General features: G+C 37.3%; 1 protein-coding gene across 12 annotated transcripts in view; it reads right to left on the bottom strand.

Moving 5' to 3' along the window:
- Nucleotides 1-12,555, bottom strand: part of LOC121880011 (dual specificity protein phosphatase MPK-4-like) — a 198,340-nt gene that overhangs the window by 65,368 nt on the left and 120,417 nt on the right. For all 12 annotated transcript variants that reach the window (XM_042386960.1, XM_042386955.1, XM_042386961.1 and 9 more), the window contains one exon: nt 10,339-10,441. In XM_042386960.1, coding sequence (XP_042242894.1) covers nt 10,339-10,441 — 103 coding nt within the window. The remainder of the gene's footprint in view (nt 1-10,338; nt 10,442-12,555) is intronic.

Genomic DNA, 12,555 nt, shown 5'->3' with positions numbered 1-12,555 from the left:
TATATATATATTTGGTCCATTTGCTGGTTCTCACTTGACTTGGGGTTTATTAAAATTTAATAGATGGTAAAGGCAGTGGAGCTTCCCTTTGAGAAAAATCGAACCAGCACAAGAACACTTAAATCTACTACACAAAATGAACTGTCAAGCCATGAAGGATAGCGTCTGTGACTGGGATGAATGAGACACACTGTAAAATTTGAACATATATTTCCTCAACACTACAAAGACACAATCAAATAATAATTTACACCAATATCGCCTCTTAACTTAAACTTTAAACACTACTCTCAGAATAGAGTTATACATGACATAGAAATTATTAGAAACACAGGCAACAATAAATTTGAAGTATTAAGAAATGTTGTTTGCACACATGAACAGGCCTTAAGGGCTTTCACAAAATAATATCAGTCACTTAGGAAATGGTACTAAAAATAAGAAATTAAATACTCCCACAATGAATAGGCCTTAAGGGGTTTCAACAAAATAATATCAGTCACTGAGGAATGGTAATAAAAATAAAAATTAAATACTCTACAATAGACTAGGCCTTAAGGGCACTCAACAAAAAATTAGCACCCCAACAGGTGTACACTTCCTAACTAACTAACCACTACTCTGGGGAACAAGGTTATACCTGAGATCAGAATTATGCAGAATTAGAGGCATTAAAAGAATCAAATCACAGTATCACTCTGGCTCCATAATGGCACAAACATTCAAAAAAACACTACCATCAAAATTATTTAAGAAATATTATTAAACTACACGTCAAGATAATATCAGTCACGAGGAATGGTGGTAACTTCACCACGTAATAAGGAAGATAAAATGTTCCTCTGGGTATCTCCTGGAGTCCTAGACTCCGCGGTCTCAGTGTGTGACCATTAATATATACTCAGATAACCTCCAGTGTACTCCCAGTGCGTCCATGGGCAGGAAGCGAGTGAGCCAATCACACGCTTGTGCAGTTGAGACAAACTTTGGCTTCCACGTTAGCAAGAGGGTTTCACTGTGACGAAGGACAAATGGTGTTGTGCACGGAGGTGGTAGAACTGATCACCCTGCTGATGCTGGTCCGTGTCGTTTGGTTGTCGGGGCGCCGTTCACTCAAGAGATCCTTGCTACCCGCTAAACAGTGACAGGCCTACACTGATCGGTCCAATGGCGACAATGTACCCTCAATCATCAGCAGCGGTCTCAAGCGGCAGTCAATCTCTGCGCCAGTCAACTCCGGTCAGCTCAATCAGAAGTGGGTTCTGTGAAACGCCATTATACTGTGGCGCAGCACAGGTGGCTAGGCCGCGTGACTATTTCTGATGGGTAGCGGAGCGTCGCTGTCTGTGTGAATGCTCTCCGGGACTAGCCTAGCCAGCGTCGCGTCTCCCAAAGGCGCTAACTTGAGCCCTCGTGACCCTTTTTCCGCTAACTAGCACTCATGGGACACCGTAACATTATTCAGACTGCTAAAGCGATCTATAATAATTTCAATTCAATAATAGTCCCTTAACTTCGCCAGATACATCATTATTAATTGATGAAATTACATTTAATATCATATGAGCCTAGTTTTCCGCAGTCTCTGCATCTGAGCAGGCAGCGCTCCCTCCCCTCAGATGACCTTGAGCGGCTCCAGTATCACTCATGGCGGGCATTTGAAATTACTCTGAAATTTCTGGATATCACAAAAATGATCATCAAATTGTAAGAATTCCAGCAATGTAAATTATATTCTGGCCGGGTAATTTGTATGAATTTTATGAGCTAAAACAAATACCTTCAGTTAATAAAAAAAAAAATATTCTTCACGACACTATCTGTCAATCAAAGTACCCCACCTTGCCTCCCCCCCCTCTGCCAACCCGGCCAGATGGTCGGTCCATCCCAACCGCCCCACCCCCCACCAATCCTCCCTTCAAGAGAAAGGTTGGGTGAAAAAACTAGATTTTAACATTTAGCATTAAATAATACCTCAGATTAAAGTTAGGATAATATAATTGACATTGCTGGATTCCTTGTAAAACCAGGAATATTTTGAATATAAATGTCATATATTTTGCACAAAAGATAACATATTTACTCAGAGTAAACATTATATCTAAAATGTGTATGTCTAATGCAAAATATATGATGTTTATATTCAAAATGATCATCAAATTGTAAGAATTCCAGCAATGGAAATTATATTCTGGCCGGGTAATTTGTATGAATTTTATGAGCTAAAACAAATATCTTCAGTTAATAAAAAAAAAAAAATATTCTTCACACCCTGGTGCCAGGTGCTCGGTCGCCGGTCCATCCCTCCCTACCAGATGAATGTGTGGGAATACCAGACTGTTTACCTTTTTAGTAATAAATAATAAATCAGACTAAAGTTAGGATAATATAATTTACATTGCTGGATTCCTTGAAAGACCAGGAATATTTTGAATACAAATGTCATATATTTTGCACAAAAGATAACATATTTACTCAGAGTAAACATTATATCAAAAATTTGTATGTCTAATGCAAAATCTATGATGTTTATATTCAAAATGATCATTAAATTGTAAGAATTCCAGCAATGTAAATTATATTCTGGCCGGATAATTTGTATGAATTTTATGAGCTAAATAAAAAAATATACTTCACCCGTGTAAAGGTGTACACCCACCGCGGAATGTGAGCATCCTGGGTTCTGGCAGGGCACCGTGTAAACGTGGAAACGCGGAATGTGGGACCGCGTTAAGTGAGGGTTGACTGTATTGTCAATATGTAAACTAAATTTCAGAATGACCAATAATTGTACTGTAAAAACATAAAAATAGTTTATGTTCAAGAGAGTCTCAAGCAAGATGTTACCTCCACTGAGCAGACACAAACTGACGCCTGCTGGGTGAGTCAAGTGGCTGTTTGGCACGCTAAAAACTAGTTTCCTGTACTTCAATTATGTTCAATAATTGTTAAAATGACTAAAAATTTAATATAAAACTTTTAAAATTATTGAATAGTACAACCTTTTTGATATTTACTCAAATGGGAACGAATTTAAGCCCTAGAACCGATTACTGTATTGGCGGACTAATATTCCACCTGGTGAGCAAGCGAAAACATGTTGAGAAGAATTCATAAAGAATTTGTTAACAGAATTTTTTCGTTAACCGAATTGAAGATTCTTATGGAAGGTAATTCGTTAACCGAGGCATTCATTAACCGAGGGATCACTGTACATACTTTTAGATAAACTAATCAGGATTATCCTAGCAAAGAAATGGAGTTTCTAACTTAATTAGAACTGCTTTTACAGACTCCAGTAGTTTTAGGCTCTTGGAAAACCACAGCACCCAGAAACATTTTGAGGATGTGGGCTAGTGTCTGTCTATGCTGAATGGAGTATTCTCGACACTGTCATGGCAAAAACCTGCAGAGACCCTCGGCCAGATCGAAAGAATACACCAGGACTGGTTTGATGAAAATTACTCCAGAAATCAATGAACTCGTCGATGAGAAACGTGCTGCTTTAACTGACTGGCTGAACAACCCTCAGTCTAGGACCAAAGCTGATTCCTTCCGCAAGAAGAAAGCACAAACTTCGCAAACTAAAGAACGATTGGTTTAAAAATAAAGCATGTGAAACTCAAAAATTTGCAGATCAGCACAAGATGCATGAATTTTTCAATTCCAATAAAGCATTTTATGGTCCAATCACTCATGGCACAGCCTCCCTTCGCTCATCTGATGGTAACTCCCTATTTAAAGCTGAAGACGGCATCCGTCAGTGCTGGAAAGAGCGCTACCATTCGCTGCTCAACCGAAACACCAATGTGGATATCCTGACTACCCATCAGGTCCCTCAGCATCCAGAGCTGGCCCATCTCAGCTATCCTCCATCCCTCGATGAGGTAACTACAGCCATCACAGATGGAAAATAACAAAGCCTCAGGGCCTGATGGAATCCCAGCCGAGGTGTATAAAGTAGGAGGACTTCTGCTTACAGGCCGTCTCCACTCTCTCCTAGAGAATACTATATGGGAAAAGGAGGAAATCCCTCAAGCTCTTAAAGACACCTCCATCGTCTATATTTATAAGAACAAATGAGACCGGTCAGACTGTGGCAGCTACCACGGGATCTTGCTGCTGTCCATAGCTGGTAAGATTATCGCCCGAGTCTTCCTAAACTTCCTCCCAGAATCTGAGTGTGGCTTTAGACCATCACGTGGCACCACTGACATGATCTTTGCTGCCTGCCAGATACAGGAAAAGTGCAGAGAACAGCGTTGTGACCTGTACAGTCGTGGTCAAAAGTCTTGAACACTTAGCACTTTCTGGCATCTACTTCTGAGTTATACATATATGATTGGGATATACTAATAACACTACTTGGCATCACATATTATGCCTGAACCACTAAATTGGATAAAACTCTCCTTATTACCTAAGATCTACGGGTACTTACATGCCAAATACTGTCAAGTGTTCAAGACTTTTGACCCCGACTGTACATGGCCTTCATCGACCTAACCAAGGCCTTCGACTTGGTCAACAGGGAAGCCCTCTGGCGGACCCTCAGCCGGTTTGGCTGTCCACCAAAATTCATCGCCATTGTGAGGCAACTCCATGATGGCATGAACGGAAGTGTCCTGCACAACGCCACCCGGTCTAAGTTCTTCCCCATCCAAACAGGGGTAAAACAAGGATGTGTACTGGCACCAACTGTCTTTTCCATTTTCCTGGCTGCCTTCCGTACTCATGCCAGCACCAATTTAGCCGCCGGAGTGGACATAGAGTACTGGATGAAGGATCTTTTCAAAATAAGATGACTCCAGACAGGAACAAAGTTGTCGGCAGCTTCCATTACTGAACTTCAGTATGCAGACAACCTCACCCTTGTCACCCACACTGAGAGCGACCTACAGGAGAACCTGAACACCAATGCAGATGTGTATGCACACTTCAGATTGAGGTGAATATGTGTATGCACACTTCGGCCTTGAGGTGAATTTGCGTAAGACTCAGATTCTCTTTCAGCCTGCCCTTGGCTCAGCCACACCTCCACCATCCATCTAGCTTAATGGTACTACCCTCTCTAATGTTACCCACTTTCAGTGCCTCGGCTCCCACCTGTCCACCACCGCGGACATTGATGAAGAGATTCTTCTTGATGTAGCAGACAGTTGACTCCTTGATGCCATACTCATAGCCACACACAGCCAAACTCTGGCCACTCCTAGGTTTGTCCAGCAGTTGTTTATTCTCCACAAGGTTCATGACCTTCTTTTCTCTATTCGCTTGTTTGAGCACCTTCCCGCAGCTGGATGAAGATGGTTGAAGGCATTTGGGAGCCATCATAAGTACAAGGAGCACAGTTGTTAAGAGAGCAGAGTAGCACACGCATGAAACGGACAAGTGTTTATCCCCGATTGAGGCGGAGTGGGCGAGTGGCCCAGCTGCCATGGACAACAGAGACAACTTGCAGAACACCACCAAAGAAATTTCTATATCTACTTTGTTGACCTTTAAAATTGTTTTGTTATGTAAAACACAATAAACTTATTGAAGTATTTGATAAAAATAGACATTAATGAAGGAAATATTAAAATTAAAAAAAAAATCCTTTACCGAGAACAGGAGGCTGCAGTGTTAGTAAATAATGAACTTACTTATTGGTTCACAGTTACATAGGGAGTAAGACAAGGCTGTGTTCTAACGTTAATATTGTATAATATATATTCATAATACTTAATGATAAGTTATAAGTGATAATGAAGGATTAAAAGTTAATGATAAAGTAATGTAATATACGCAACGTAGATAGTAAAACCTCGATTAACCGCCCACATATGGGGGGAAGGGGCCGACGGATAATCCGAAAGGTCGGTTAATACAGTAAAACCTCGATTAACTGACTTTCGGATTAACCGTCAATCCCGAACCCCCCCCCCCCAAAAAAATGTTGTTTTTCTTTTTACGGGGATTAGCCCACCCGGGTACAGGTCACTGACCCACATCGGGACCTGGGGGGCGATAATGTAATAATATTAATAATGCTAATGCTAATAATAATAATAATAATAATAATAGTAATAAAGAACCATAAAGAAATGCTTTTAATGAAAAAAATCAAGAGTGAGAAACAATGTACCTGTATGTAAGTTGTGTTGTCAATAGTAAGAGAAACAATTGAGACCCTGCAATTGTGTGTAAATGAGGCAGAAAGTCAAATCAGCAACCTGGGACTTGGTCACAATTTTTGTGATGACATTATGTTCTTTGACTTTTCCATTTTTTATTCACGGTTTCTGTGCTGGTTCATATTTGTTTACTAAAGTGGTTAATGTTTTAAAGCAAATTGTATTGAAATATGAATGGAAAATGCACAAAAATGAATAGAGGGACTTGAATGAAGTACAGTGGTCCCTCGGTTAACGAACGCCTCGGTTAACGAACTGCCTCCCATAAGATTCTTAAATTCGGTTAACGAACAAAAATTCGGTTAACGAATTTCTTATGAACCGACCTCAACATGTTTTCGCTTGCACTGGCCGGTCAACCAGCTTTAGTATTAGTCCGCCAATACATTAATCGGTTCTAGGACTTAAATTCCTTACTATTTTAGTAAATATCAAGAAGTTTATACTACAGTTTAAACCCCGCCTAACGCAGTTTCACTTAACGCGTTTTCGCATATACGCGGTGCCTTGCCAAAGCTGAACTTTCACTTAACGCGGATTTTTTCCACATATACGCGGTGAGTGTCCGAGACGCTATTTTTAGATTTGCCCCACCCGCCACCCTGCCTGACTGCCTGTTTTAGCTCATAAAATTCATACAAATTACCAGGCCAGAATATAATTTACATTGCTGGAATTCTTATAATTTGGTGATCATTTTGAATATAAACATCATATATTTTGCTTTAAACTTACAATTTTTGGATAAAAATTTTTCTCTAGGTAACTATGGTATCTTTTGTGCAAAATATATGACATTTATATTAAAAATATTCCTGGTCTTACAAGGAATCCAGCAATGTCAATTATATTATCCTAACTTTAGTTTGAGGTATTATTTATTAAAATTTAGTGGTTATCCCACACATCTCCTTGGGACGGTTGGTGGGGGGTGGGGGGGAGGGAGGGACCGACCGACCATCTGTTACCCTGTGAAGAATTATTATTTTTTTTTATTAACTGAAGATATTTGTTTTAGCTCATAAAATTCATACAAATTACCCGGTCTGAATATAATTTACATTGCTGGAATTCTTATAATTTGATGATCATTTTGAATATAAACATCATATTTTTGCATTAGACATACAAATTTTAGATAAAAATTTTTCTCAAATTAACTATGTTATCTTTTGTGCAAAATATATGACATTTATATTCAAAATATTCCTGGTCTTATAAGGAATCCAGCAATGTCAATTATATTATCCTAACTTTAATCTGAGGTATTATTTAATACTAAATGTTAAAAACTCTGGAAGGGAGGATTGGTGGGGGGGAAGGTTGGGACTGACCGCGCGGTTGGAAGAGGGGGGAGGCAAGGTGGGGTACTTTGATTGACAGATAGTGTTGTGAAGATTATTTTTTTTTTTATTAACTGAAGATATTTGTTTTAGCTCATAAAATTCATACAAATTACCCGGTCAGAATATAATTTACATTGCTGGAATTCTTATAATTTGGTGATCATTTTGAATATAAACATCATATATTTTTCATTAAACATACAAATTTTAGATAAAATTTTTTCTCTAGGTAACTATGTTATCTTTTGTGCAAAATATATGACATTTATATTCAAAATATTCCTGGTCTTACAAGGAATCCAGCAATGTCAATTATATTTTCCTAACTTTAGTTTGAGGTTATCCCACACATCTCCTTGGGACGGTTGGTGGGGGGTCGGGGGGGGTAGGGAGGGACCGACCGACCATCTGTTAGCCGGCTGTGTAGTGTGAGAGGGGGAGGGAGTTGAGTCCATTATTTGAATGGACATTAACTTGGCAACTGTATTTCTCTATTTCTCTTAAGTATTAATTGTGTGCATGTACCATCATAAAATTAAGATGTTATTTTTACTACAACATAGGTATGTGCCTTCAAAAAGTGGAGTTTGGGGGTCGGGCCGGTTTCTATTGGAATTAATCCCATGTTCTGTTGTTCACTTAACGCGATTTCCTTCACTTTAACGCTGGGACCCTCTTGGGTTCACCTGACTGCTATAAGTGGGCACACAACTGTATTCACATCAAAAGTTTAATATTCAATTTTTTAGTCATTTTAACAATTATTAAACAGCAATTGGCTGCAAAGTGGACTAGTTTAATAAAGTGTATCCAGCTCTCTAACACAGCAAACAGGCGCTAGTCTCTCTGTTTTCACTTCGATGTAACATCTTGCTTGAGACTCCCTTCAACTATATGCTTTTCTGTGTTTCTGCCAAATTATTGGTCATTTTGGAAATATATTTTACATATTGACAATATATAATGCAGTGCAGTGTTGATTTAAAGAAAATAATCTTGAAATACACCAAGAGAACTAAAATTTTATGGGTGAAATGGTGCCATGGGGTGACTTCTCTTCCACCCCAATGCCTTCTCTTCTTCCTTCTCCTCCACCCTCATTCTAATTCCCATCATCATCATCATCATCCAGGAGCCTTCTACATACACACCTCAAAGTAAGTGAACTTTTCTACCATTTTTGTTGAATTTAGGCAATTTTCGGTGAGCTGGAACCAATTACCCATAAACCCATTGAAACAATGGTTTCGGTTAACAAATTTATCGGTAAACGAACAACCTGCTGGAACGGATTGTGTTCGCTAACCGAGGGACCACTGTAGGTTAGGAAAAGGTACTTTGAAAATGTATGTTTTATTTCCGTAGACTTTATGTACTATTAACCGATCTTTTCGATTATCCGTCGGCCCCTTCCCCCCATATGTTGTCGGTTAATCGAGGTTTTACTGTAGTAAATAAAGTCAATGAACATATGGCATCACGAAAATTGTGATCAAGTCCCAGGTTGCTGATCTGACTTTCTACCTCATTTACACACAATTGCAGGGCCTCAATTATTTCTCTTACTATTGACAGCACAATATACATATAGGTATATTGTTTCTCACTCTTGATTTTTTTTTCATTTTTGCATTTCTTTATTATTATTATTATTATTATTATTATTATTATTATTATTATATTATTATTATTATTATTATTATTATTATTATTGCCCCCCAGGCCCCGATGTGGGTCAGTGACCTGTGCCTGGGTGGGCTAATCTCCATAATTAAATTTTTTTTGGGGGGGGGGATCAGGGATCGGCGTTTAACCCAAAAGTCGGTTAATCGAGGGTCGGTTAATCGAGGTTTTACTGTAATACTGCTATTACCATGAGTACGGTAGTGTACAGTAGAGGTGTTACAAAAACTGGTCAACAAATTGGTGGAAAAAGGTGGAGAGTATGAGTTAAGAGTTAATGCTGTAAAGACGAAAGTAATGGTTGTTTCAAAATTGTAAATAAATCCCAAAATAAAAAAAATATGGTAGGTAACAAGAAATTTAAACATGTGAGAAATTTTGTATGATCGGGAAATAACATTAGCTGTGATGGTAGATGTGCGAAAGAAATCATAACCAGAAAAGATTAAGCAAAAACTGCATTTAATAATCTAAAGGACCTAATGAAAAGGGACATTAACTTCAATTTGAAAAAGGGCAAGGACTGTTGTATGGAATAGGAAGTGTGGAGACTGGCAAGGACTGTTGTATGGATAAGAAGAGTGGAGATGTTCAGCAGACACCATAAAGGGTTAAAGGCCATTGATATGTGTGTTATAGGCGAATGTTACATTGAAAGGAAAACAAATAAGAGGTACCCCTGTACTAAGGTCAGCAATAACATCAAGAGTAATACTTCAAAGGTACAGAAAAAGAAAAAAGAAATACTCTGGTTAAAATAAAAGAAATATTTATAGGCATTTATGGTTATGGGGACCAGGGGAAGGCAGAAACTGAGATGGATGAATGAAATTAAAAGCTGGGTCCCCAGAGATAAAATAATCATGGGGGGATTGGTAAAAACAGCCTGAAAACGTTAAGAGTGAAGGACTGTGGTTGCCAACCCTCAAGATATGAGGATGGTACTACTCTTGATTGATTGAGAACACCCGATGTAAGTATCTGATATAACAAAGATAATACTGACCTGCTTGCAGGGATAGAACAGAAGGAAAATATCCATGCTGTGCCTGGCAAAATTTAAAGGCTAAACATCATTACATTACAAGACTGAGAAAAGTACAAAAAATCCAGTGTTGTCTTCAAATACTTACCTACAAGTTCTGCATTTGTAGGCTACAAAATTATAATTTGAATGAAGACGAGGATCTTGCTGCACAAGATTTTGAAATTTTTCATCCATGTCTTTTTTGCCACCTACAATAATTGGAACTTTATTATTTTTGGTACATAAAATCAAAGTACTATAGTATTATGTTATGTTAAATAATTACAGGATGTTTACTAATGTTTCTGGACACATGTACAGTACAGTACTACAGTATATTGTACTTAAATTGAAATTAATCTAATACAGTACAGTCAACCCTCACTTTACGCGGTTAATGTAACCCACAGGGTACCCCACAGGGTACCACGGAAAGTGAGAAACGCGTAAAGTGAATAACATAACATATGGGATTAAATGAAATGGAGACCAGCTGACCCCCAAACTCCAATTTTTCCAACACAATACCTATCTTCTAGTAAAAATAACATCTTAATTTTATGATGGTACATGCACACAATTAATACTTAAGAGAAATAGAGAAATACAGTCGCCAAATTAATGTCCATTCAAATAATGGACTCAACTCCCTCCCCCTCTCACACTACACTGCCGGCTCTTCCCTCTCAGAGAAATTTTTGGGGGAAAACCACTAAATTTCCAAATAAATAATATCAAATCAAAGTTAGATAATACAATTGACATTGCTGGATTCCTTAGAAGACTTAGGGAATATTTTTGAATATAAATGTCATATTTGCAATAAAAGATATTGATAGTTACCGAGAAATTTTTTATTCAAATGTATATTAATGCAAAATATATGATGTTTATTCAAAATGATCAACAAATTATGTTAATCTACAATGTAAATTATATTCTGACCGGGTAATTTGTATGAATTCTGCAGCCAAAACAAATATCTTCAGTTAATAAAAAAAAATAATATTCTTCACAACACTATCTGTCAATCAAAGCACCCCACCTTGCCTTCCCCCTCTTCCAGCCGCGCGGTCAGTCCCAACCCTCCCCCCCACCCCCTACCAATCCTCCCTTCAAGAGTTTTTAACATTTAGTATTAAATAATACCTCAGATTTAAGTTAGGATAATATAATTGACATTGCTGGATTCCTTGTAAGACCAGGAATATTTTGAATATAAACGTCATATATTTTGCACAAAAGATAACATATTTACTCAAGAGTAAACATTACATCTAAAATTTGTATGTCTAATGCAAAGTCTATGATGTTTATATTCAAAATGATCATCAAATTATAAGAATTCAGCAAATGTAAATTATAGTCTTGTGACCGGTAATTTGTATGAATTTTATGAAAATAAAACAAATATCTTCAGTTAATAAAAAATAATAATTTTCACGTAGTAACAGATGGTCGGTCCCTCCCTCCCCCCCACCCCCCACCAACCGTCCCAAGGAGATGTGTGGGATAACCACTAAATTTTAATAAATAATACCTCAAACTAAAGTTAGGATAATATAATTGACATTGCTGGATTTCTTGTAAGACCAGGAATATTTTGAATATAAATGTCATATATTTTGCACAAAAGATAACATAGTTACTCTGAGAAAAATTTTTATCTAAAATTTGTATGTCTAATCCAAATATATGATGTTTATATTCAAAATGATCACCAAATTATAAGAATTCCAGCAATGTAAATTATATTCTGGCCGGGTAATTTGTATGAATTTTACATTAAAACAGGAAACAAAGCAGGTGGCGGGTAAGCAAATTCAAAATAGTCGCCTCGAAAATGACACTCACCGCAGATATGTGAAAACCGTTAAGTGAAAAGTTCAGTTTGGACAGGCAATCACAAGATATGATACAAAACGTTGCTAAGTGAAACCGCCGTTAGGGCGTGTAATACTGTGTGTGTGTGTGTGTGTGTGTGTATATATATATATATATATATATATATATATATATATATATATATATATATATATATATATATATATATATATATATATATATATATATATATATATATATATATATATATATATATATATATATATATATATATATATATATATATACTCCCAAGGTTTCCATTTTCCCGTGTGATTTTATCAAGATTTATCTTATCCACGTTTTCATTGTGGATTTACATGATAGATATATATATATATATATATATATATATATATATACACACACACACAGTAATACCCCGCTTAACGCGGTTTCGCTTAGGGCGTTTTACCGTATACGTGGTGCCTCGCCAGAG

The sequence above is a fragment of the Homarus americanus genome, unplaced genomic scaffold (assembly GCF_018991925.1).
Source record: "Homarus americanus isolate GMGI-L3 unplaced genomic scaffold, GMGI_Hamer_2.0 scaffold30108, whole genome shotgun sequence".
Classification (NCBI taxonomy): Eukaryota; Metazoa; Arthropoda; class Malacostraca; order Decapoda; family Nephropidae; genus Homarus; species Homarus americanus.
The sequence above is the reverse complement of the archived record's forward strand: the minus strand, read 5'-3'. Positions and strand labels throughout refer to the sequence as shown.